Source organism: Coenobita brevimanus, chromosome 62, assembly GCF_032717465.1.
Source record: "Coenobita brevimanus isolate Jiangsu-jjx chromosome 62, ASM3271746v2, whole genome shotgun sequence".
Lineage (NCBI taxonomy): Eukaryota > Metazoa > Arthropoda > Malacostraca > Decapoda > Coenobitidae > Coenobita > Coenobita brevimanus.
The window spans coordinates 37409899-37436244 of record NC_137015.1 but is presented as its reverse complement, the minus strand read 5'-3'; the positions used below and the strand labels follow the sequence as shown (position 1 = coordinate 37436244).

Here is a 26346-nt window from a genome sequence, read left to right as displayed (position 1 = left end):
AGGACACAGATATTTCAGAGACTCAGTTACATCAGGTTCTTTGGTTAGCAGTAAAGCTAGACTTGCTGGTGTGTCATCACCTCTAAATCTTGTCTCTCCTTTGACCCACTGGGTCATTACATTATGTGCGTGTGTGTGTGTGAGAGAGAGAGGGAAAGAATGAGAGAGAGAGAAACTGAAAGTAAGTGTGAGTGAATAATATAAAAAAACAAATGATAGAAAGTAAGAGAGAGAGAGAACAGTAACTTTAGGACGCCAGCCCTCTCGCTTGCAGGCACGAAGTTCCCGTGACAGCTGAGCAGATCCCACTAGTTCACGTCGACGAGGATTTGGTGGTGGTTGACAAGCCGGCCTCCATCCCTGTAAGTCCCTATCCATTTTCCCTCCATTTCTCGATGTATCCCTCCATTTTCTGACCATGTTTCCCACAATTTTGATGTTTTAGATTCACCCTCAATCCCCCCACCACAGGTCTGTACGTGGTATACTATGTGTGGGTCAGCCTTGTAGTTCTGCCCAAGTTATCCCTAAGGTTTTTGTTTACATTGGTTTTCTATAAAGGGACCATTGCAAATGAGTGCTGTTGTTTCAGATGCATACCCAAAGTAATTTAACCATGGCTATTACTTTGGATGGTTTGGTAGACCTTGCAACCCATGAAACATATTCCTGGTGCAGGTTTTGGGATATTAAATTGCAGTTAAAGTTGCCAGTGTTAAGTTAATGAAGGGATAATTTAGTAAGAATTATGATGCTGACTTTGTATATGGCCACCACCTCCTGTCTCTCACCTTGATGTAAAGTGGTTATGATTTCCATTCACCTTGGACATGTTCACTTGTAAATAAATGATTAAATAATCTCAACATGAACATAATACAGTACTTAAACTAAACAGTACTTTTTGACACACTTCATTTTTTTTTTCTTTTTTTTTTTCTTTATAGAACCAAGGGAGCATTTATAATTTGAGATTTATTGTAGACGACATTACATATAATATAAATCATGTAAGTGTAGCAAAATAAATAAGTAAATAATCCAATATTAACCCATGAAGAGTGTTCGTTTTACATTAAATAAGTATACAGGAACCCTAATTGTATTTAAAATATAGTTAGAATTGAGAATATTCAGCATAATGCCGACTTTAAGCATGTAACATTACTGTTTTATAAAAGTAGCACGTGATTGTAATAGCCCAAGCAATAACTTTAGCAATAATAGTATCAGAATTAAAAACTTGGTATTTGCCACAACTTTTGTAATGTCATGAATTTCCTTTCTTCATTTCCACTGTCAGTGCTCACCACACCCACACTGTACTGCTTCCATTGCTCCTCATAGCTTCTTCACTGTAAATACAAATGTTGTCTTCACACTAATGATTCTAATATCATCTTGTGCCTATAAGTCCATGTGTTTTTACCCATCAATTTTAAAGCTTTTTTACCTTTGGTTGTTGTATGAGCTTTGTGGCAGTGGTCTTACTAATTTTGAAACAAAAAAAAAAAATCACTAGTCTATTAATTAGTGTTTTACTTTTATTTTGAAGCAGCTGCATTAAAACTTGTTTTTTTTTGGTCCGAGTATTAAAGAATATTTTGAGTCAGGTGATAATAACAGAATACTGGATGATAGCAATTTATAAATCACAAGATGTGACAAAACAAGTGAATGTGACCATAGCTTAATTTTAACGATTTTGGGCAGTATTGAGTTGAGTGAGGGAGAGGGTGGTGATGGTGGTGGTGGTGGTGTGGTGTTGTGGGTGAGTGTAGGGATGGTGGGAGGGGCAGGGGAGGTGATTTTTTTTTTTAATGAATAGAGGAAAGAAAGATGTATGGAAAATCTACATTCTTTTTTTGCCAGAATGTTACATACATTTTGATGTTAGAAGATTGGACCTATTTATGGTGTCATCTTAAAGTAAATTGATGAAAACCTAATATGTTAGAAGAAAGTAATTCATTGAAGAAGCAGTGGAAGGATTTTTCATATATATCTTCATTTGAGGGAAGTATATATTGTATTTCCCTCCTTCCTCCAATTTTTTATTTAGTCTTCCTCCCTGCCCCTCCCTTGCCTCCATCTTGCAATGGGTACTAATCTTTGTGTTGCAGAGCCAGTTCGTCTGCAGGCGTGGCAATAAAAAGAAAGAAAGAAAAAAAAAAAAGCAGAACAGAAAAAATCTTCATTGTTATTTTTTTTATATAGTGGTGCTTCGTGTTGTTGTTGTTGTTGTTGCTAAAACGCTGCTGGTGTTGTGGCCCTTCTAATGTTGCAGACATGAGACACCGGTGCTAGCGCGAAACATTGCAATATTGCATTTAGACGAAGATCTGGTGGTGTTAGACAAGCCGTGTTCGCTACCGGTGAGTAGAAACGAAGGGGGTGAACTGAAGCAAAACTGAAACGAGACCTGAAGCGCGCGTTGCCTTAGCCTGACTTATTATAGCTGCCTGGTTAGTTTCATTCTGATTGGTTTGGTTAGCTGAGTGGCTGCAGGTGGGGGGTAGGATAGTGGAGGTAGTGGGATGAGAGGGGAGGTGAAGGGGTATGTTACTGGTAGGACGAAACCCCTCTCCTCCTGCGACTTGAGTCCCCCTCCTCCCACCTCCCTGGCACTTCAGACACCCTGCAGTGATCCTAATCAACTTACCATTGTGATTCCAAGTACAGAATAGGCAATCCACAAAGTTTCTGTTGTAAATCTGAGTGCCAGCAAGCTGAATTAACTCTACCAAGATGATGGCATGTTATTTTGTTCTAGGAACCAACAGCCAGTTTTACTGAACTTGGGGAGGACCTCTAGCCGTGGAGAGGTTAATGAAGGCTATAACTAACCCCATAGTTCAAGAGATCTCCCCAAGTTAAATTGTCTGGAGATAGCAAGAATATCATAAAAATTGATGTCACCTGATTGAACCATAAAATATCCAGTGTGACCTGATCAACCCTCAAATCCTCATGGCCTGTCAGTTTACAACCCAAATGTTGCACATTTGACTGTATTTAGATGGAAATTTGGTAAGTTGGTCTAGTTTATATTGTAGTGTGTCTGCTGTACCCTCCTCCCTCACACCCCCACCCCCTTCACATGCTCAGCAAGGCATGGTGTGTGAATTAGGGGGTCTCACACTCACCGCACCCACATGCACTTTAGTGCACCCACACTCACTTCAGTGCACCCACACGCACTCAAACATGACCATACTCTTTTTTTAATGCATACACACTCATTTTAACACAGCCACGCTCACTTTTATTCAAAGACACATACAGACTCTAATGCACCCACACTTGGTTAATGCACTTACACTCATTAACTGCACCCACACTAACTGTAGTGTGAAATAGCTGATGTTACTGCTTCCCTTTGTACTCTTACTGATCCACACATATACTGGCTTGTACTGTATACAGCTTTTTTTTTTTTTTTTTTTTTTTTTTTTTTTACATCATCCTTTCTATAACCACACACACATCTACAGTCCTCCCTCCTATAATGCAGCTAATGTAGACTGACGACGAGCTGTGGTATACTTTTCCGCATTATACAGTACCTTCCATACGTTTCCATTATAAAGGGCTAACCTAGATTGGACATTTTCCCAAGTTGTCCTTTTCACCCCAGATCCCACCTAAACCCTCCAGAAAACACCCTACTGACATTCACTCTGGTACTCATGCACAGGAAGTTATTAAAAATACATGAGAAAGGTTCCTAGACATTACAGTTACTCTCCCCCCCCCCCCCCCCAATTAGCGAGGGTTACATTCCAAACCCCTTTTGCTAATTCTTGACACCCTCCTGAAAATGACATTTACCAGTAATTTATGTAGCTTTTGAACCACTGGTTCTGTAATGCATTACCCATAAATAAACGTTTCTTGTTAATCTGTTTCCCCGTTGTTTTCAGCTGTGCGGCTGTGACAACTCTTATTTGATTTGTCAGCGTAATGGTGAAATGGACTGTTCTAAGCATTTAACTAAACCTAACCTAACCTAGAGTTGGGAAATTGCAAAACAAAATCTGTCTTTGAGTATGTAGAGTAAGTTTCTTCCATTGTGCCGGAAACAACAATCGTGGGTTGGCTTAACGGCTTAACTCCTCAGTCGCCATAGGTTCAGAAATTTGCGTGCACCCCTGGCTGGCCCCTGAACAGTTTTTAAAGAGTTTTAGAATATGTTTTTCTTAAAGATGTGAAGAGAATTGTCTGGTGCACCTAGTAATGTGTTTTTAGCTTCTTAAACCCATCCTTTGTTTCACTGTGATTCACAGAAACGAACAAAAGAATGAGTGCTGAATGTACGTTTAACTTTCAACAGAAAAACCTTACCAGTTCAATTCATATTCCTCCAGTTTATTTTCTGTATTCTTCCGACTATTTTTTTTAGGAAGAAATTGCTAAATAGTGAAATCTTGAATTATGTGTTTGGCAACTTTGGGGTTCTACTGTTATAAAAAAAAGTATAGGTCACTAACCTGACTGGCTCCGACAGAGGTAACGGTGCTCTGTACCACAGGAGTAGCTACCTCAGATGCTGGCACAAGGCAGGAGACCACCAAAAAACAATGGAGGATGCCTGCAGTGGCAAATGGAGGTACATATGAATGTGATGCCAGGTGACCAATCATAGTGCACTGCTTGCCTGACGTCGTCACGCACGACATTTGACTTTCGGCAGGCCGTCTGAACTCCGACACCGGCCAACTTGCCGCAGTATATCTGTTTGACCAGGGTATATATTTTTCGGTCACACTGTAGGTGACTGGGTAAGTATAACTCCGTGTTACACAATACCGCTTTATAGGAGGGGGGACTGTACAGTTTTTTTTTTTTTTTTTTTTTTTTGTCCACCCTCACATTTACATATCCACCCTCACTTTTATTTATCCACTCCCCCTATTACTTATCCACTCTCAACTTTTACATATTCACACTCACTTTTACATATCTGTACTCACGTCTCTGTTCACGCTGGCATAATCATGCCCACAGTTATTACTCCCATGCTCATGTATCCTTGCCCATTTCCCTTTTTGCGAGCATAGTTTCGTATCCACACCCATAGTCACTTAACATGCCAATACTCACTTACTGTACCACCATTCACTTATCATACAAACATTCATTTATTCATGCCTACATTCACTTATGCAGTCCCACATGTATCCATACCTGTATTCACCTGTTCATCCAGTGGTCTAGCGGGTTAAAGCACACACTTTTGACAAAGGGGCTGTGCATTCAGTCCTACCCATGGACCATTGATGGACATGAGGAAGGGCATCCAGTTGTTAAGTGCTCCATATTTCAGCAAAAGTCTTCTGACTAGGAGCAGTGCCTCAATCCCTCAAAGAGGAGATTTACTGGTAATGTCATATAACTGCCCTGTGAACACCATCACAATGATTTGTACTCCAGTCGCTTAATTACACTCCCACTCATCAGTGTCCAAACATAATTATTCACTCCTGAAGTCACTTATTTGCAGCCACACTTAACTCTCACACATAAACACTTAGCCTTTCTTGACTCAGTTCGATATGCAGTCTTCCTCAGCCATTTATGCATGTATAGTTTTCCTTCCTCACATTTTTTACTCACTCATATTCACCTGTTTTCACTCATTCACTCACATTCATACTTGGATCACATATGAGCAACATTGCTCTTGTGCACCCATCCCTTACTGAATAAATAGTGGCAATAGTAAATAATAATGATAAGAATAATAATAATCTTGTTGATCATGGTAATAACAGCAGAACAAATTGTGGCAGCTCTCAAATGTCCATAGGAACAGAAACATTGTAGGCAGGCATCTGGGGCCAGATTATACACGACTCAAATCTACATACAGTAGAAGTCCGATTTTTCGGCATCTATGGGACCAGGCAAGTGCCGAAATATTATCAAAATTGCCGAATTATCGAAAACCCTACCCACTCAGTACCTTACATGTTTCGGTGAACACTATCATCATTACTCATATCATTACAAATGTGTTTGGAGAGAGTACTGTAAACTGTTTGATACTGTACAATACTGTAATGAATACAGTACTATACTGTACATGAATATGAAAAATAAAGAAATTAGTGAACATACTGTATATAAATGTAATGGTACAGTAGGCCTACAAGTTCACATGCACTTACCTAAACTTATAGTAGGTTCCTTATTTACATATGTACAATAGAAGGGGTTGATTGGAGTCTGCTACTGCTGGAAGAAGTCCCCAGCACACTCGAATAGTAATTTCAGAGGTATTTCGGTATGAAGTTCACAAAGCACACAGAAGAATCAAGAGAAGTCGGCAGCAGCACGGCAACAACTCGGAAGAATGGCGAAACAGATTCTCTTTCCCATGCTAGACTCACTACATGTTTGTCCTCTCTTTATGCTATAGGAGAAAGAGCTAGCCTCTGAGCTTCATGGCAGTGGTAGACTCGTTCCATCACTTTCACTATCTCACTCACTAAGGCGGGTAAAGGCGGGTAGCTAGCTGGCGAGCCTCATGGAGAATTTCAAGACTGACGAAAAAAATCGGAGAATCTGCCGAACGATCGGAGATTTTCGTAAATGGGACTATTTCTCAAAACTGCCGAAATGTCAGATTTGCCGGGGAATTGGATGCCGAAATATTGGACTTTTACTGTATTTTGTTTGTATCTGCAGTTCTAAATAGCGGTAGACATTCCTTATCACTCATTTTACCCATATTCTAATTTCAAGTTGATTTTGCTTGGAGGTATGTTTCGTATCAGAAAATATTTTAAAAGTTTTACTGATATTAAATGCTAAAGTTTGAAGACCAGGGTACTGTATTGTCCCCATTCTCTACTGCTTTCACCTGTTCAGCATACCCTACTGCAATATCCCATCCCACACTTTATTTTATACAGCAGCATCTTAAGCTCATGGCTTGAACATGAAAGGTATGTCAATAAGAGTAAAAACTCCATTATACTGAATTTGTATCTTGGGCTAATTTCTTAACCCTGTTTGATATGTCTGGAGGTCCAGAAATATAACTGTCAAGAATGTAAGTGCTCATTTTGTCTCACCACATTATATAGTTTTCTTCTTCACAGCATACTTATCCATGTAACCTAAATGTAGCCATTTCTATTCAGGCACATTTTCAGAGGCAACTGTAATGAACTTATGTTTGTGTTCAGTCAATCCTCGCAGTCAATCCTCACTCAGAGTCTTCAGAAATTATGGAAGTAAAATGAAACTTTAAGTGAAACTAACAACTTTTTAAATGTAAGAGTTAATGAATATTCTCAGTCATTCAGGTATGCATCAGACAAATGGTGGGACTGTCTTAGTATGTATTTCATTCTGCCTGTGACCCCCAGTCATTTAAGCAGTTTGTTCAGGCATTTCAGATTGAATGGGATAGTGAATTTGACTTTCTTTTGTTCATTTTTCTTGGAAAGAACAGTCTTTTCTTTGGTACATCCTTTCTTGAATAATAAAAAAGAAAGTGAGACATGCTTTTAGTACATGACTGAAGGGTTAAAAGCACAAAAAATATGCATACAACTTGAAAAATCTTGAGCAACTTTAAGTGAAGGACAAATACTAAATCATTATTAGCTTATTAATGAAAAATTTAAGTGAAGCAGCATTAAGTAAGGGTTATTGTGCTATTTACAATCACTAGATACAAAGGTGATTAATGGGTACAGCCCTGTACATAATAGTGTTTGATAACTACTATGAATTTTATTACTGCACTGAGCTTATCAAAGCACCAGTGGTGCATGTTAGATTTTGAGTTCATTTTAGCGTCAGAACTCATGGTTGGTTCTGTTATGAAGTTTTGTGGAATTTTGAGTCAAATGTATAATTTTGCCTCAGACTGAACGGTATTCTGGGTGGCATAAGAGGCTTTGTATCATCTCATCCTCAGCAAATTATTTTGTCTGTTGCTTTTTATCTTTCTCACGTATGTTATGTATATCATTTAGGTATCAGTGTGCAATGTATCAATAACATACATGAGGTTATTAAGGGGTAATGTACAGAATAAATTGCTAAGGTAGAGGCTTTGTGAAATCTTCAAAGCCTTTTAGAATACGGTATTACCCCCCTTCTCCCCCACTCATTCGCTTTCATAATAAGGATGTCAACTACGGGAAAAAGCTACTACTGTTTTACGAAACTGACTGGATTTTTACTACTTTTTCTGACACTACTAAAAAGACAGTGTTTGAAAAGTTTGTAATGGAGTGAGAATTACTAAGAAGGTAGAAACAAGAAGCTACTGGGTACCATGAAGTTGATATAACTCTTTACTGCCCTCCCTTTCCTATATCCCTTTACCCTTGCCTTTCTCCCCCAGCCCCTCCATCAAAATTCCTGTTAGTGTGCCCTGGCATTTGAAACATATATAGATTTTTAATAGCATTTTTGTATGGATTCCCCAGCTTATATCATCCCATGTGCTGGACATTTTTCTTTTTGAGGTTTTTTACTGCCTCTCATTTTCAGAAACTGTTCCCTCCTTAGAGAATATATGTATATACCCTTAGCTTTGTTTGCAGACATATATATATATATATATATATATATATATATATATATATATATATATATATTATATATATATATATATATATATATATATATATATATACATATACATATATATATATATATATATATATATATATATATATAAAATTACATATATATATATATATATATATATATATATATATATATATATATATATATACACACACACACACACACACACACACACACACACACACACTCCTGCCACCCTTTCCTATGGAGCTGTTACCAAAATTCCTCTCAGATTGATGTATTATTCTGATTTATTTCGCTTAAATATGTACATCCTCTCACCCCACATCTTTTTCTGACCATTATTATTTTGACACCCATAGCTTCTGAGCACCCACCTTGCACCACCTAAAACCTTATACAGATATATTTACTTATATAGGCTTTGGCTATTCTTGATTATACAGTATATATAAGCCAGAAATTCAGCACACTGCACGACCCCTGTAGCAAGTTTCATAGAAATTTTTAATGAATTTGCCCCTTTCCTCATTTTGGCATGAAAATAAAGTGATAATTGAATTTAGTATGATTTCTTCGCAGTTCTTTCCCTCATCCCACGAATTTAGTTGAATTTCGTTTCGAGTCATTTTGTTTTCCAAATCTTGATGACTTTGGATGACAAAGTATAGCCTTGACTGGTTGACCAAACTGTTGCCATCATGGATTCAAATGTGCTCTGATAGACAAGGCTTGTGCTATGTGTTTCAGTGTTTATAAGCATAATTAAACCACTGATGGACCTCACTTGACGTGCCTAAATAGCACATTCTTATAATCATTGAAATACAGGTATGCCATACAAGCCTTGAGTAGCAGAGTCTGCATGAATCCAGAAAGGTAGAATTGGCAAAAAAAAAAAAAAAAAAAATGCTTTTTGTTGCTGTAGATTTTATTCCTATTTCACCTTTTTTGTTTCTGTATGCCACGCCTTCTTATTTTGTTGTTGTCTTGTTTGTTTTTGTTGTTTCCATTGTTCATGTTTTGAAGGTTTATTGTCTTTATGAGAGTTTTGTTAGTGATTTGATTGTTTCTGCTACTGTCTTTATTATTTTAAATATTTTTGTTTTTATTTTTGTTTTTGCTGATGCTGCTCTTGTTTGCACATTGGCATGAGAGTACAGTATTACAAATAGATTTTTATACCCAGTTTGCAGGCTGCTCTGAAATGCTTTAATATTATTATATACGGGTCATGCAGCTGAGATGAAACCTCATGTTCTTCAGAAATAAAAAAATTGTAGTAGTTATTGGGCCATCATACTGGCAGTTCTTGTTATAAGTCAGGGATGTAGCCCTATACTTCACAGATTTTTCAGTGCAACTTTTATATTGGGAGAAACAGGGAAAATTAACTTGTTAGGCAGCAGTGGAACTTAAATAGACCCTTTCCATATATATATATTATGGAGTTAATTAGAAGAATGAAAGCCAGTGTATATGACAGATAACAAGGACTTGCCTTAATCCTGCCTGACTCGTGTAAGGGAAACTATTGGTGATGCTTATTTTATACCATGATGTTGCACTTTTTAAGCCATACTATTGCACTTTTTGACACCCTGTAGCAGTGCACTGGATAGTTAATGTTGATACCCCTTCCCTACCGTGGTATTCCCTCCTGGTGTTTCCACTCCAACCTTTTATTCCCTCCCTTAACCCTCAGTACTTTGCCCACCTTAACTTGGCATAAATATTTTACCTTTTATACCTAATTTCCCACAGCTTAATTCAGAATAAGGTGATAATTTGACTCTAAATCCTTCCCTTAGTTTTCTTCAAGGCAAGTGCTGTATTCCAGTGTTAATATCTTGTTATATCTCAGTATTCTAGATGGAGAGATGACAGTTCAAACCCAGCTTAAAGTGGATAGAGTATTTTGCCTTCACCCCAGTATTGTGACATCTCCCACCCTGTATGTGACATCTTCCTACCTAGTAAATTCTCCCAATCCTTCCCTGATGTCACCCCCATATCTCTTCCCCTTTGTCACTTCCTTACTGTTACAGCATCCCAATCCACCGATGTTTTGCTTTCCATTGTCATCTCTCCACCCCCATGTCAACTTGCCTAGTCTTATTACATCCCTCCACCAGTCATGCTTTCCCACTGTCACCCCTCCTGTCTTATCAACCCTTCCTCTTCCCGAATATCATTTACCTGTGTACCGGTAGTCCTCTCCCATGTCACTTCTGCCCCTCCTCCCCTTCCAGTCCATGTCACCTTCCCATTCTAGTTACTATAAATGCTGATAAAAACAAGGGTGACTAAAATATAATTGTCATTAAATCAACATCTTAAAGTACAGATATGTGTTTTATGAGTAGTGTGCCTTTACTTCTGATGTTAGTCTTACCAGTAAACGTATATCTGAAATTGATCGTAACTGTAAGTATTGTGTATTCTGTCAGTAGTTAATCAAATAATATACAGTATAATTATTAAAAGATTCACAGTTGAATTATGTAAATACTGTATTCCCTTTGTTTTCTGATAGATGACAGAAGTATAAGAATTGGGAAATTTTTTCAGAATGAAAGTTTTGTTTAATAAATGCCTGAAAATAGTTTTTTCCAAACAATACTGTACATATAAGGGAGAGCGGTGATGGTTCAGACACTTTTTTTTTTTTTAAATACAGTATTTCTAAAAATTCAGGTTTAAGCAGTAGCATAATCATGTTTATGTTAAAATGTTGCCTCATCGTTTGGTTCTTCAGCCTGGTAATATCAAACCCTTAGCCATTTTCATGTTTCAGCTATAGTTAATGAAACACAAGTTTCTAAGTTGTCCGAACCATCCCTACCGGTGGTGATGGTTCAGACAGAAGTTGTGGGATGGATTGGCTACATGTATTATTTGGCACTTATTAGAATTATGTGCATTGGATAGGCTAAAAGCAAAATTTATTGATGCAAAGGCCAGGAAACCATTTATTTTGCTGGGTGGTAACCATATAACCAAATTTTGGTGCCTGGTGGTTTAGTGGGTAATTAAGGCAATCCAGTCGGGTTGAGCCTGTGCAGGTTTATATCCAAGGGGTAGTTGGAGATAATCGCTCATATAATGCCACTCAGGGATGATTGAGGCTGGTCACTCTCATCTTAAATGTCAGGACCAACTTGCCTAGCCCCGGGCTTCTATGCTCTTCATAGGGCAACACAGGATTAGATGATGATCTATCTGTCTGTCTATTGCCAGATGCCATAATCCCGTAAGGGGTGGCCATTTGACTTTGAGTTATTTGTTTTACTGGGAGGGGCACTAACCCTCCACCAACCCACTTGTTGACGCGTAGGGAGCACGTATATTTTGGTTATATGGTTACCACCCAGCGTTGTAAATGGTTTCTTGGCATATAGGAAACTATTTGGCTTGTCACTTAATGTAAAGCCACCTGTAAAGGAAAGAAAAGCAATAAGAAGTGACAGGAAAGATGGGAGAAATAGGAAGAGAGGAGGGCAGGCACAGAAAAAGAATGATAAAGGCTAAGGAAGAAGTAGGCAGCACTACATCAAGTGAGTGGAGTGCCACCTACTTCTTCCTTAGTCATTATGACAGAATTAAACTTCAGAATCCAAATGAACCTTGTCATATTTCTTAAAAAATAATATTTTAAAACTAAGTAAGCTTCATTGGAATTATGGATACGTGACTTAGCTTCTTAATTTCTGCATTTAAATGATGCATAATTGGCCTCATCTCTCTCTCTCTCTCTCTCTCTGGCACAAAATTTGACTCCAACATCCAAATTAATATCTTCGTAATTATTTCAAAACATATTTAAACTGAAATTAAATTCATCAAAATTATGAAGTGACTTAGCTTCTTAAATTCTGCTTTTAAATGATGCATAGTTGGTCTCTCTCTCTCTCTCTCTCTCTCTCTCTCTCTCTGGAATATTTACCTCACTTTTCACTTTCCAGGCCTCTACATCAGATTGCCAAAGAAACTTAATCTCTCATTTTATCTATTTATTTCCCTATTTTTGACAGATTGTCTGACTTACGACCTTTTTAACGCATATTGTAGCCATATTGTAGTTCGAACACTGACAAACCATTCCCCTTCTCAACTATCTGAATCATCCCGAATCTGTATAATTAATTGATGGGTACCCTCAGATTTCACACAGGAGAGTTTAACGTTCATTTTTTATAGCAATATCTTATACAGTACGTGCAACACAGATTCACCCTAATCCTGCATAATTCACTGCTTGACATATTCATGGAGGTAGAGCTTACAATATACACTCAAATTACTATATAGCTTAGGAGGTGCAAAAAAAAACATTAAATCTGACTTGCATTGAAAAGTGTGACGTTTGTAGCTTGGAGGTTCCATGTGGTTGAAGCAAACAAACTCTCGCACATTCATGCAAGACCTTGTGGCTGTAGATCCCATATGTTTCTCAGGAAATGCACTGGCTGAACCATCCCACTGTCAAAACCATCAATGCTCTCCTCTATATTGTGTAACTCACAGGAAAATCAAATGCAGAGGACTACCAAACTTTTCATCTGTATTTCAAGATATCTTACCGTGAAGATGTCTTGAAATACAGACGAAAACTTGTTGGTCCTCTTCATTTTATTTTCCTGTAAGTTAAACAACACATCTGTCATCACATGCCCATGTGATATTGCTTTCGTGTATGTATATATATATATATATATATATATAAATATATATAATGTTTGTATGCATTCACGCACACACACAGTAAACTCTCAGTTATCCGTTGTAATTCAGACAAGCCCTGCACCGAAAAATGTGAAACACTGGATATTGCATATCCAGCTCAACATTTGGCTTTGAGCTGGATATTGTGGTTCTGTCCATTGCCACCCTCTGTCCTGAAAACCATGATCAAAAGATGAAAACTAAGCATATAAAAACAACACAGTAATGATACAGTACAGTACATAGCACACTATTGTATGTACTCACCGCACATCGGCATTGATTTGGAAAAACGGCACTGGGGGGTTCACACTGATAAACATTTCAGTACACAGTACAGCTCAGGGGTGGTTTAACATTCACATTGGAGCACTAGGACATGAGCACCAGCAGACCATTAGCTTTCCAGTGCAATACAGTACAGTAGCTTGAACATAGGACACCACAGAGTTAGTCAAAGCATTAAGGTTTTGCAACCGCATGGTCAGAAGAGCGGGAGCACGCTGGCACATCTTGACTTGATATCATCCACGGGCGAGAATGAGAGCACAGTGGTATTCTTGGTGCACTATTTAAGCCAAGTCCACAACAGATTCTGATTGGCTGGCATGTAACAGACATTTTCATTGGCTCACGTGTTTCAAGATATCCCTTGGTGTTGGTTGGCTACTGATTATGAGCTGGTTGAAGCTCTTCATCACTATTGCTTAAGTAGAGCCCACATAGCTGCGCTGGATATTGTGTTGGTCTGGATATTGTGAGGACAGATGATTGAGAGTTTACTATATTTTTAATATATATATATATATATATATATATATATATATATGCATAAGAGATGTAGTGGTATCAGAGGTAGACTGCGAGATAATGCTGATTTTATGTGTACGGTGTGTCGGGGTGAGCAGGTGGAGATTGTTAGACGTGAAAAGATTGAACTTGCTGGTGAATCTCTTGAGTGTATGGAAGAGTTTTGTTATTTGGGAGACATGTTGTGTGCTGGAGGTGGGGCCGGAGCTAGCTTTGTGGCTAGAGTGAGAAGTGGTTGGAAGAAGTTCAGGGAGCTCTTGCCTCTCCTGACATTGAGAGGACTCTCCCTACATGCTAAGGGGTCTTTGTATGCAGCATGTGTTAGGAGTGTAATGCTGTATGGTAATCAGACCTGGGCAGTGAAGGAGGAAGATATTTGCCGGCTCAGATGTACAGAAATGACAATGATTAGGTGGATGTGCAGTGCGTCCCTGCGTCCAAGGCCTGGAGGGGCTGGGTTTACGATGGAAGAGTTGAGAGGTAGGATGGGACTGGAGTGTATTGGTGTGATGAGGAGAGGTAGATTGAGATGGTTTGGACATATGGAGAGGATGGGGGATGATAATTGGGTGAGGAAGGTGAGAAGTGTTAATATTGGGGGTGGGGTTATGAGGGGTAGACCAAGAAAGACATGGGACGAGGTCATTAAGTGTGACCTTAGGGTTAAGGGACTGAACAGGGAGGCTGCAATGGATCGTGCAGCGTGGAGAGCCGCCATTAGGTGACCAAGGCCGACACATGCAAGCATGTTGGAGCCTTTAAAAACGAAAACGATATATATATATATATATATATATACATATACTGTATATGCATATCAAATGGACTTTTTTCATGTGTTGACGAAGAATTATGTGTAGCCTACATGTTTTCTTTACCCAGTTCATCATATTGGATTTCAGCGTCCGTGCATTTTTCATGTAATACAGTACTATGTTTAGTATTTGTCCCATTGGAGAACAGTGTATATATATATATATATATATATATATATATATATATATAATAAGCAAGACTTCATTGTATTGTATAATCACTTTGTAGTTTTGCTTTTGAAAGTAAAATGGTGATGCATAATTAAATATGAATGTTGGGACAATTACACCATGAAAGCTATCAGGTGCTGCTACAGCACGCTGAGATACCTCCTCTGAACATTTCTATAACAAGAAGTTTGATAATATACACACTGATACTTTAACAATGATCTATTAGTATCAGCAGATTCACAGTAAAAATATAGGTTCTTAGTGCCCATCAGTGAATATCGCAGTATCTGAATGAATTGATATCACCAGTGTAATAAGAAATAAAAAATGGATAGTACACATAAATGAACCTTTACCATGCTTTTCAAAGAAACTTAGTATATTCCTGTTGTCTGCACTATCAATGGATTTGAGAAATCCAGAGTAAAGCTAAATGATCAGTTTGGGAACATAAGAAGAGGGAGAGAGCTGTAGCTACAGTATGTCCATCTCACATGCCATAGGAACTTAAGAGGCTGCTGTCAATGCAAGTACTGGGCACTTGTGTTGTCACATCACCCTCACCATTATAAACAGGGAGGGGTTTCAGCACCCTATTCCCACCACTTTTTGTTACCTTTTATGACACACAGGGGAGTGTGAGTTGTACGTCTCTTCCTCATTTGACATTTATACAGTAGTTTACATGTCTCTAGTTGCCCTTCAGGTGTCTTTTTTTTTTTTTTTTTTTTTTTTTAAATAATGCATAAAGTATTATATTCAACCATTGCAGTCAGGTGATATCTTTTTGTTTTATTCTTGTAACCTCCAAATGATATTATTCAACTCAAGAAGATCTCTTGAACTAAGCAGAGTAATGATGGCTGTATCTGCTCCCCTCTCCCCACACTTCAAAGTCTTTCCCGAACTGATTTATATTGTCAGAAGTAGCAAGAATAAGATGAAAATATATCAGAGGAGTAAAGTTGTTAACATCAATGTTAAAGTGAAAAGCTTTCGAGTAATTTGTGGAAAATTTGCCTGAACAGGTATACCTGTACTGAAAAATGTGCAAAACATGCTGATTCATTCTGTTGTCTTGTAAAGCACCTCAAAGCTCGTTATTTTGTAATATTTCTCCAGGTTCTATAATTTGTCATTCATATTTATTTCACTTGTCCCGCCTGCGTAGGCTAGTTATTATGTGGGGAGCATATAATGTGAGTGGTTAAAAAAAAAGAAAAGTGTCATATTTCAAAGGAATAAAAGCAGTTATGCCATGTTTCCAATTACCCATTGATTTTTCTTGTTCTAGCTGCCATCATACAGGTGTTACAGATGAGATAACTAATTCATTGAGACAGGTAAATAAATGTGTGAGAAGGAAATTCAGGAAAGAGAATTTGTTGTTTTGTTTCTCCAGCTGAAATTTAAAAGATGTACAGAATTCAAGCACTTTCCAGTGTTTCCCTCCCACCCATTTTATCCATTCTGCGATGTGTATATAATTGGTCGACTCCACACGGAGGGGTTTGAATGCAAGATTTGTTGTGTTCATAAACATGTGGACCCTTGCATAGCATTTGAACAGGGATTCAGGTGTAGATGCTTACAAGTCTTAGCATTTCATTGAATTCATAGTAATAAATGGCCTTTGTAGAAACCTATATAGTGTATACATACTGCATTATCAAGCAAGCCGCTCAACAGATAATTGAGGCTATATTCACGTCCTTTTTTAAAAACCTGAGAGAAAGATATTTAAAAATTTTATTCCACTGTATTTTAGATTCATGGTTGGTTGAGCTAGGTTGTGTTTACATTATTTTTACAGGAAAAGTGGGAGAATTCAGTTGTGGCTTGAATAATTCACAGCATAGACATCCAGTAGTTGGTTATGTAAAAGTTTCTCATCCATTATTGGATTAAGTTTTTAGTTACAGTAAGTACAGAGCATTTTTATTCCAATTTTTGTACCCTTAATGTTTTTTATCCCTTACCCTAATCACAAACTTATAAGTTCAGTATTCTGCATTTCCTACAGTCACACCATAACACATGATTCATTTATCAAGATATACAGATTTGAAATAAAATTTCTCTTCTTGATTTTATCGAGGAAAAAGAAAATGTTCCACACATTTCATGACCTCACTTTTGACCCGCAGGGCTGATGGACTTCCGAAAACACGCAAACAAAAATTATAGTTGAAAAACTGTAAGTAATATTTCTTGTCAAGTTAAAGGACCAAATTGTCTGTTGTTTTTTCTTTGTCTTGGCGATGAACAAGGAGCTTGACTTGAGCAGCTCACCCACCATAGTACATTACCGTGGCACCACCTGCAATTACTGTATATATACATACTAATAAATCCAAGCACTTTTAAGGACAATCTATGTTTTTTTACTACTTTTTTTTTTTTTACTAATAAAGATGAAAAGGGCTTAAACTCAGACAGCTCTTTGAAATCAGTAATTATGTCGGTTTTCGTACCATGTCGATGTATGTAAACATTAACTCCAGATTCCTTGAAAAATTAGAGCTCTTATAACCCGAGGAGCGAGATTGACCACTGCATCTGTGTTCACTTGACCTGACCTGACCTAGTGTAAGATTTTACCTTAGGTACGTCTCTGCTTTCTCTGTGACCCGACCTGACCTGACCTGTCCACATACCTAGGTCAAGAGCTGTACCATACCTGGAAAGCCTTGTATTAACAGGTCAAGCAGCTGTTCTAGATTTTCTGGTTAGTTTAAATTACATGCCATCCAAGAGCATGTACCATTGCACTTTTTGTCATTTCGTAAAGGTACTTGCGCACAGTTTTGAGAAATATAGTAGTTACCTCTGTCATATTTTTCTCATTAATCTGTGCCAGGGGCTTTTAGAAATGTTGTAGTGCATGGTAGAAGAGCTGGTTGGTATATACACTGAACAGCTGAGAATATATCTAGATTAGCTTGTTAAATATGTAATCAGCAGGAGTTACTTTGCTGAGCTCACAAAAATTTCCAGCAAGTGACAGAGTTTCTTAAATATCAAACAAACAGAACAAAGAGGCACCACAAGTTTATAAGGCCACCTTTTTTCCATAGACCTTAGTTACACTTAGCTGTTTTTCTTGTGTTACATTTTTGTTTGGAATAAATCACAGACTGCTGGAACTCACACTCTGTTCCACTATTCCTTCCTGAAGTCTTAAAAAAAAAAACCTTTAGGAGGCATAGCTGTGACAGGGATATGTTTACGTCTGAACCACTCTTACATCTCCAGCTTCTCTCCATTGCACACCAACTACTGCTCTGTACGGCATAGCAAGCACCGACACCATAAACTTGACAGCCCTGGTATATACCCACACAAGAGCTTCGTAAACCGCACAAAACCTCTGTAAAAGTCCAAAAGCCCTCTTGTCTGGGTCTGATTCCTTCCCTCAACAAGACATAGTGGATCATTACTGTTGTTTTTCCTTTCCTTTGTGTTTCGTTTTCCTTGTGACTTGGCTGTGTTGCACCTGAAGCCGTCTTCTGATTGAATCTGTTGGCGTCTCTCAGAACTCCATGTCACAGGCTGTTCTGAGGTGTGGTTGGCTAGTTAACTTCTTTAGTTTGATGATATATTTTTTATGTTTTATTTTTACTAGGTGGGAGGTAGATGGTTACAAGCATCTCCGGTACTTCCATGAGAGTGATGCAGGATCCAGAAGCTGTGTAGCTATCATTGCAGTACTCTCTTAGGGGAGGGGGGGGACCAGTGTGGGCTGAGACAGCTATACATACTGTACATATCTCTTCCACACAGTTACAATCTATTCCCTGGGGTAGGTTTCACTCAGCCTTGGCAGTTGGCCTAGGAGAAGGAAAGCTCTGAATTCAAACCCAAGCCCATAGGCAAGGGTTGGCATTAGTAAGAATATATACATTTAAAAGTTTACCCAAGCTACTTATTGGTAGCTCACTGGTGGTTCTGAAGGTATATGGCACTCAGTATCAGTATTGCTTGCCAACGCCGAGTGAAAAGAAGGCATATACTGTACACGTATGCATGGCGAAGGTCTTCAGAAATTTCATAAACATTACCTCCAAACATTTTTATGAAGCTTTAGGAGAGAAATCAGGTTTTAAAGGGGTTAATGGAGAGAGTTTCTAACCTGGTCACTACAAATGGTTTTTCCAAAACTGATAAAATTACATGAATGTAGCAAGAGTAGACTAAAATATACATCATCAGATTCAAGGGGTAATACTATTGAGCCTGTGGATGTCATTTTCATTTTATTTCTGCCATCTTGACTTTATTCAACTCAGTATTATAAACCTTGTTTGAGAGAGAAAGAAGGGGGGGGTCTTTTCTGTTGAATAAAATCATCCACTTGCAGCAAGAATAAACAAAAACAGGCATCACTAGGATTCAAGTGGTTGATAATTGCAGCATTTTACTCCTGTCGAGACTGATTAAGTTTGTACTGTTTATGTTAGTTAACTCTCACTGTATAACTTTTTTTTTTTTTTTTTTTTTTTTGCAACAGGGCTTAGTTAAAACTTATGTCTAGGTAGTGTCTGAATATAGTATAATTATACAGTTATTCCTTCACTAATTTTGTGTGAGGCATAAATTGCACTGCCAATTTTTCATGTGTATTGTGTAGTCATGTCAGTGCTAATGATATTGTACTGTATCATTTTTCACATTTAAATACAGTATACAGTAATCCCTTGATTATCTGACACAATAGAGCCAAAGGGATGTCCGGATAGTGGCTCCATCTGGATAGTGGACTTCTCCCCTGCTTTCCCTTTGTACACCCACAAAAAAAATAATTGTTACCCATGTGGTGTGATACAATATGACATAAGGACCAAGGGTTCTGAACTGCTATCAGTACCAAATGAACACAGTTTCACATTTACAAATCATTTCAGAGTTCATCGCACCCAGAGGTAACGATAATTTTTTTGGTGGGTGTACATACCCTAACTTTGAAAGCCATTGTAAAAGGCCACTATAGTACATTGTACTACACTTATTCCTGGTGTTTTACACTATCAGGTCAAGCAGACCTGTAAACCACAGCCAGGCAATAATTTTAGTCAACCAGACCCATGAACCACAGGCAAGCAATCACCACAGCCCGTTAAAAAAAAAAAAAAAAAAAAAAAAAAAGATCGTGTGGTCATAATACCCACCTTCATGCAAGCATTTTATCTGGATAAAATGGAAAAATGTATGATTAATGGTTTTGAACAGTCAGAATACAGCATATGGATAAAGGATGGTCCAGGTAGTGGCAATCTGGATAATTGGGGATATACTGTATGTGATGTTTTATCACATGTACAGTATAGAATACTTTCTGATATAAGAAACTCAGTATTTAATTGTCTTTGTCATTATTTTTTTTTAAACTTAATGTTCTATATATCAATTATGCAGTGTTTTATTGCCAGTAAGTACAGTAATACAGATTCAGTAATTTCCAAATAAAGTTAAGTTTCATTGGATGTATGTAGTACACTTGTAATTGCAAGTATAATTTTATCATGAATATTTTCGTTATCCATAATGTTAAAAAGAAAAAAAAAAAAATTCACAGTTGGAATTTCAGTCATCAAACTAGAGCAGTTGTACTAAGGGTGATAGACTCAGCGGTGAAGTGTGTTAGTAGGCTTGCAGAAAAGTAGTGCCTCATAGATGAGTTTACAGGTATGCTCATGAGGGAAAAAAGTATTGGCTTAAAGATACTGTACATGAACATGCAGGTCTACAAGTATGCTCATGAGGTAACCCACCAGTAGCACTCCTGGATATAGTGAAGTCATAGTAAGGGGTTGTTGGAGGTTTGTTTGACTACATGAAGAACAGTTTGTGATGACACTGTTACCTGGGCAGTTTGAAAAAGCCTTGAATCTCCAACAACATTGCCATCTTCAGTGTGAAAACGTGGCTATGATTTCCATTCACTCAGGAATGGCAGTGTACGGTAAGCAGAAACAGAGGCTTACAGGTGTACATAAATTGGATTCTGATGAAATTGAGATGTGTATGTTGACTCTGATGAAATTAAGATTAATGGTGATAATTAGACTTCAGAAGGAATATTAAAGCACTGCATTTACAGTTGATGGTAGATGGTAGTTGACAACCAGGTGAATGCCTGTGCAGATTAAAAGACGGATTGAATTCTACAAAGTAGGAGGGGTATATATATATATATATATATATATATATATATATATATATATATATATATATATATATTTTTGGAAATGTCAGATTAAGATTTTCTTCAGGATGTGTGATCACTGAGGCTTGTAAATTTCTTAGTTTTACAACTGCTTTGTGAATACATGTATCATGTGTCTTCAAAGCTTCCACCAGTTTTGTTTCTGTTAAGTTTATGGTACATATATATATATATATATATATATATATATATATATACATGCATACATACTTTAGGCGGCTATACACAGAGTTACAAGCCAAATGGTTTCCTGTAACCCAGGAAACCGTTTACAATGCTGGGTAGTAACCAACTAACCAAATTATGGGGGGATGTGGAGCGTTCTGTGGTGAGTGGTGTCCCTGTTAACTGAGTGGAGAGACACAAACGTGGCATCCATCAAGAAACCCAACTTCCTCACTATTTGCCATGCCTCGCTGTAGCGAGGTGGTGTTAGCAGCAAGGCAACATCAGTTCCATGCTCAGGACAACTCTACAGGGACAGTTGCTTGCCTGCAGTTGATGGGTCTGCTCTGCCAGACAGGCTTGGGTTGATTAACAGCAACAACTACTGAAGGCTTTATGTAAATCTTCCTTTTGAAAATCTCATAAGCTGAATAAAAGCATCTGGAGTTTGCAAGCATATATAAAAATTACATACTCATGTTGGAAGAGTTAATCCAACATAAACCTGCTAAAGATATGGTGTGCTTGTTTTTGCTTGATATTTGTATTGTTTCTGAATTCACCATTTACTGACTCTCATAAATGATACACTGGTGTGTGATGCTTTTTATAAATGTAGCATACACAGTTCATATAAAACGTATGTAACATCTTGGTGAGAAAAAGCAATAAGGAAGATTGAGTTTATGGTAAGGTATTCTCTGCTTACTGGTATTTACATGATGGTGTGAGATAGAGGTAAGAAGTCTCTACAGTATTGATTGACATTTTTAATGTACAGATGGTATGAATTTTCAGCGGCTATGAAGAGTAGGAAATGTTACCAAGGTATAGAATATGAGTGAAACTGTCCATTGCAGACAGGGAATATATTAGTGTTGGAAGAAATTAAAAAGAATTTGGTTGCAGTCCCCAGAATATATCACATGGGTTCATGATTCTGTATTGTCGTAGTACTGTACTTGACATAAGAGATAACTGTCATATACCTGTTCTCTGTATTATTGTACAGTATACTATTAGTACAGTATGGGTATGCAGTTTTAGTAGGTTTCATGTAACATAAAAATTTTCCATATATACTTCAAGACTGAAAGTACAGTCATATTTTATTGGTCAGATACAGAATACTAAGTGGAAGCTATAGTATGTGAATTCATGGCAGAGTATTTTGTCATTGAAGTGTCGTATAACCACCAGTATATAACTGAAACTAGGTATCTTACCACAATCCTCTAGTAGTGTTGTTTAGAGTCCAGCCAGCTTTCATTACAAGTTTTGCAGTTGGTCAGTTTTTCCACTCAGAATCTGTGAATGGATAGTTCCCATACAAGCTGTGTGCTTGGCCATAGTCCTTTTAGTCTCCACGACAGATCCGTTACCATGAGAGAAGCTCTGTTACTGGCCAGTTTACTCTCATTCATGCACACTTTGTGGTTGGTCAGTTTCCTCTAACAAGCCTTGTTATTGGCTCGTTTCCCTAACAATCTGTGTGATTTGTTGGTCATCGCAAAGTTAAATGATTGGTTACAATATTCTCACAATCTCTAGTGATTGGGCAGTCTCTGTGGACGAGGCTCAGGTCACACAATTTGCTGTGATGTCTCCACATTTCCCCACCTTTTTCTTTTCTAGGCAAGTTCTTCCCAGCTTTTATTTTTTGGCTTTGTTTATATGTTTGTTCATTTGTTTGTTTTGACCCTTTGTCAGTTAAAGGCAAGGGACACCTTTTTTTTTTTTTTTTTTTTTTTTTTTTTTTTGTCTACCATATTTTTATGTATGTTTTACCTTGTTCTCTTTCAATTCCTTTCCTTCCTTCCTGATATTTATCTATCCGTCTATCTGTCCAACCAATCTACCCCTTCCCACCCACTTCTAATATTAGCAGTTTCTCTTCCTCTTTCCATGTCAGTTTTCTTACCTCCCACCCCAGTGTCAGCTACCATTTATCTCTGTTTCTCTTCCATCCATTGAGATCACCAGTGTCCCTTTCAGTTTTCCCTCCCTCCAGCTCAAAGTATTCCCTTTTTGTTTCCTGCTAATAACCTAACTGTTTTCCTTTCTCTTTTGTCTTACCGTATTGAATCAGATGTTGTATTTTTATTGGTATTTTCTTGCTGCTTCCAAGTAATTTTATTCAACATAGGAAATGCCTGTGCTATTGAAGGGTGTAATAAAGTCTGTATCTAACCCTTCCAGTTTGATAAGAGTCCTCAACTGAATAAATCGCCTGTTGGTTGCAAAAATATTATGAATGGAGGGTGGTAGGTGGGGATGCTCACCATCCTCTCACTCGATGTAGTGCTGCTTTCAGGTGACTGCCCTTTCCTCTCTTCCTTCTGTTCTTTCTCTTCTTTCTTTCCTTCAGTCTTTCTCCTTTCATCTATCGACAGGTGACTCTACATTGAGTGACAAGCTGAATGGTTTCCTTTACACCAGGAAACCATTTACTACGCTGGGTGGTATCCATATAACTAAATTATGGCGCCTGGTGGTTTAATGGGTTAATGTGCAGGTTTATATTCAAGGGGTGGTTTGGGTTATTGCTTTTGTAATGCCTGTCAGGGATGAGTGAAACTGGTCGCTCCTGTCTTAAATGTCAGGACCAACTTGCCTAGCCCTGGGCTCCTACGCTCCTTATGGAGCAACACAGGATTGAATGATAGATAGATGGGTATCCATGGGCTGAAGTGTTTGTGTTTGCTTTCCTTTCTGTATGTACAGCTCTGTACTTATCTGCCTACTTGCCTTTTCCTTTCCCCAGGCCAATTTCCTCACTCTTCTCTATCTCTTGCCTCACATTTTACCCTTCCCTCCCTTCTCAACCCCATCACAAATGCCACGTCACCACTTGCCTTGGCCCCTCTCCCCTTCCTATGTCTGCTTCCACATCATACCCCATCAATCCCATCTCATCCTCTGACCGTACCCTGTCCCATCTCCCTTGAGCCTCCCCATACTCTGCCTTCTCCCTTGTTCGTCTTCTAGCCCTGCCCTTCCTTTCTACCTTTCACACATTCAGTTCTTGCTATTTCCACAACGTACCTTTCTCCCTCTTCCTTCTTTACCCCTTCCCCCTCCCCCTCACCCAGCTCCCTCTCTTTTCTTTACTCTCCCCCTCCTCCATCTCCCTCCATCCCTGCACCCAACCCATCTCCCCTTTGTCCCTGTCCCTTACCCCCTAACTCTGTGGTGGTGCCCCCAGGTCCACCCGTGTGGCCGGTACCGACACAACACTGTCGTCTTCATTTTGGCCAAGGAGTACAACCTTAAGAACCTCAGGACCATCCATCGTCTCGACAGACTCACTAGTGGTAGGTGGCGTCTCTCTCTCTCTCTCTCTCTCTCTCTCTCTCTCACACACACACACACACACACACACACACACACACACACACACACACACACACACACACACACACACACACACACACACACACACACGTTGAATAGTGTATACTTTGATTTATCAGGCACTTCAGTCACTAGTATGATTGGTTACCTGTATAATGAGAAGTATCTGTTATAGGATTACAGTAGTGCTGTGCCTGTACTTTATATCAGTGCAGTCTTAACTGAACAGAATTGCTTGACTGTTGTATGAGATCGGGAAATTTTTTTACTAAACAATCTTCAATTTGCCAGACAATTAATAAAGAAGACCGGGAAGCTTTTTTTTACTGAACAATCTTCAATTTGCCCGACAGTTAATAAAGAAGGCACTGTTGTCTGTTCAGTAATTTGAAAATTGTACATTACTGTAAGTTGAGGATCTAAGGTTTTAAAGGCAGAGCTTGTTTAAACCCTTAACCGCGGTCTTGTTTTTGCCTGACGTGCGTGTCTTGCGGGCATATTCACGCTCTGACAGACTCTCTAAAAATATTTGCCAAAAATCAGTTATTAGCCCTAGAATATTATAATTACATATGCATATGGCACATACCTTCAGCTTTCTCCTGGGATGTTTTTTGAGCCTTTGTCGAGTACCGTAGGACTTGCGGAGACCTCTGAAGTTGGGTAATGAAGTCCCCCCCCCAAAAAAAAAAAAAAAAAAAAATGAAAGCAATGAAAATTATGAGCGCGTATGACCTTCCCACTTGTGATCGTTCGCCGCTGGTGTTCTGTCATTTATTATTCATAAAAACACTCACAGTTTATATTTCTATTACTATATAACACTTATATACATCTACAGTCTTTATCCATAAGTTTCCTTCAGTAATAGTAGTTTCTTGTCACTGTAGGCATTCAATTTCTCTTTCAGTAAAATACGTAGCATTCACTTTCTCGTCCTGTATACTAGCGTTGAGAGTGAATCTGTCACTTTCATTTTCACTTTCATAACTCATTGTATTCATACATGCTAGAGTGAAACTTTCACTTTCATTACTCCTAGTATATATAGCAGTCACTTGCAGTAACTTATAAAACTATTTTCCATTGTTCACATATATTTACATTCATTGCTTTCACTTGCTGTTTACACATTATTTACATTTCCACTTGCACTGATTTACTCACCAGATAGATCGTAGCCACTGTCTCTCATTTTCCTTGACAGATTAGTCAGTTCACGTTTCACACCAGTTACTTAGCCCTTTACCTCTTTCCACACGAGGTTTAGTAGGGGGTAGAGGTCACAGGGCCCTTTGCATGGGGCTAAAAAGCAGCGGAATTGGGCAGGGGCGAATCCGACGTGCTCTCACCTTGAAAGATGACAGTAAACTGAATACAGTGTGGTGGCCTGCCTAGGCAATGCTGCCAATGTCAGTGGGGTGAAAGCTGCTAATATATACGCAATGAAATGATTGGCAGGAAATCTAGACAATACATAATAAATTGGGTAGTTCCAGGTGA

General features: G+C 38.3%; 1 protein-coding gene across 1 annotated transcript in view; it reads left to right on the top strand.

The window, feature by feature from the left end:
- LOC145404063 (pseudouridylate synthase RPUSD2-like) overlaps window positions 1-26346 on the top strand; it is a 473336-nt gene that overhangs the window by 416474 nt on the left and 30516 nt on the right. Inside the window, exons 6-7 of the mRNA XM_080275665.1 lie at window positions 275-362; window positions 24695-24803. Of these exons, the coding sequence (XP_080131791.1) occupies window positions 275-362; window positions 24695-24803 (197 nt within the window). The remainder of the gene's footprint in view (window positions 1-274; window positions 363-24694; window positions 24804-26346) is intronic.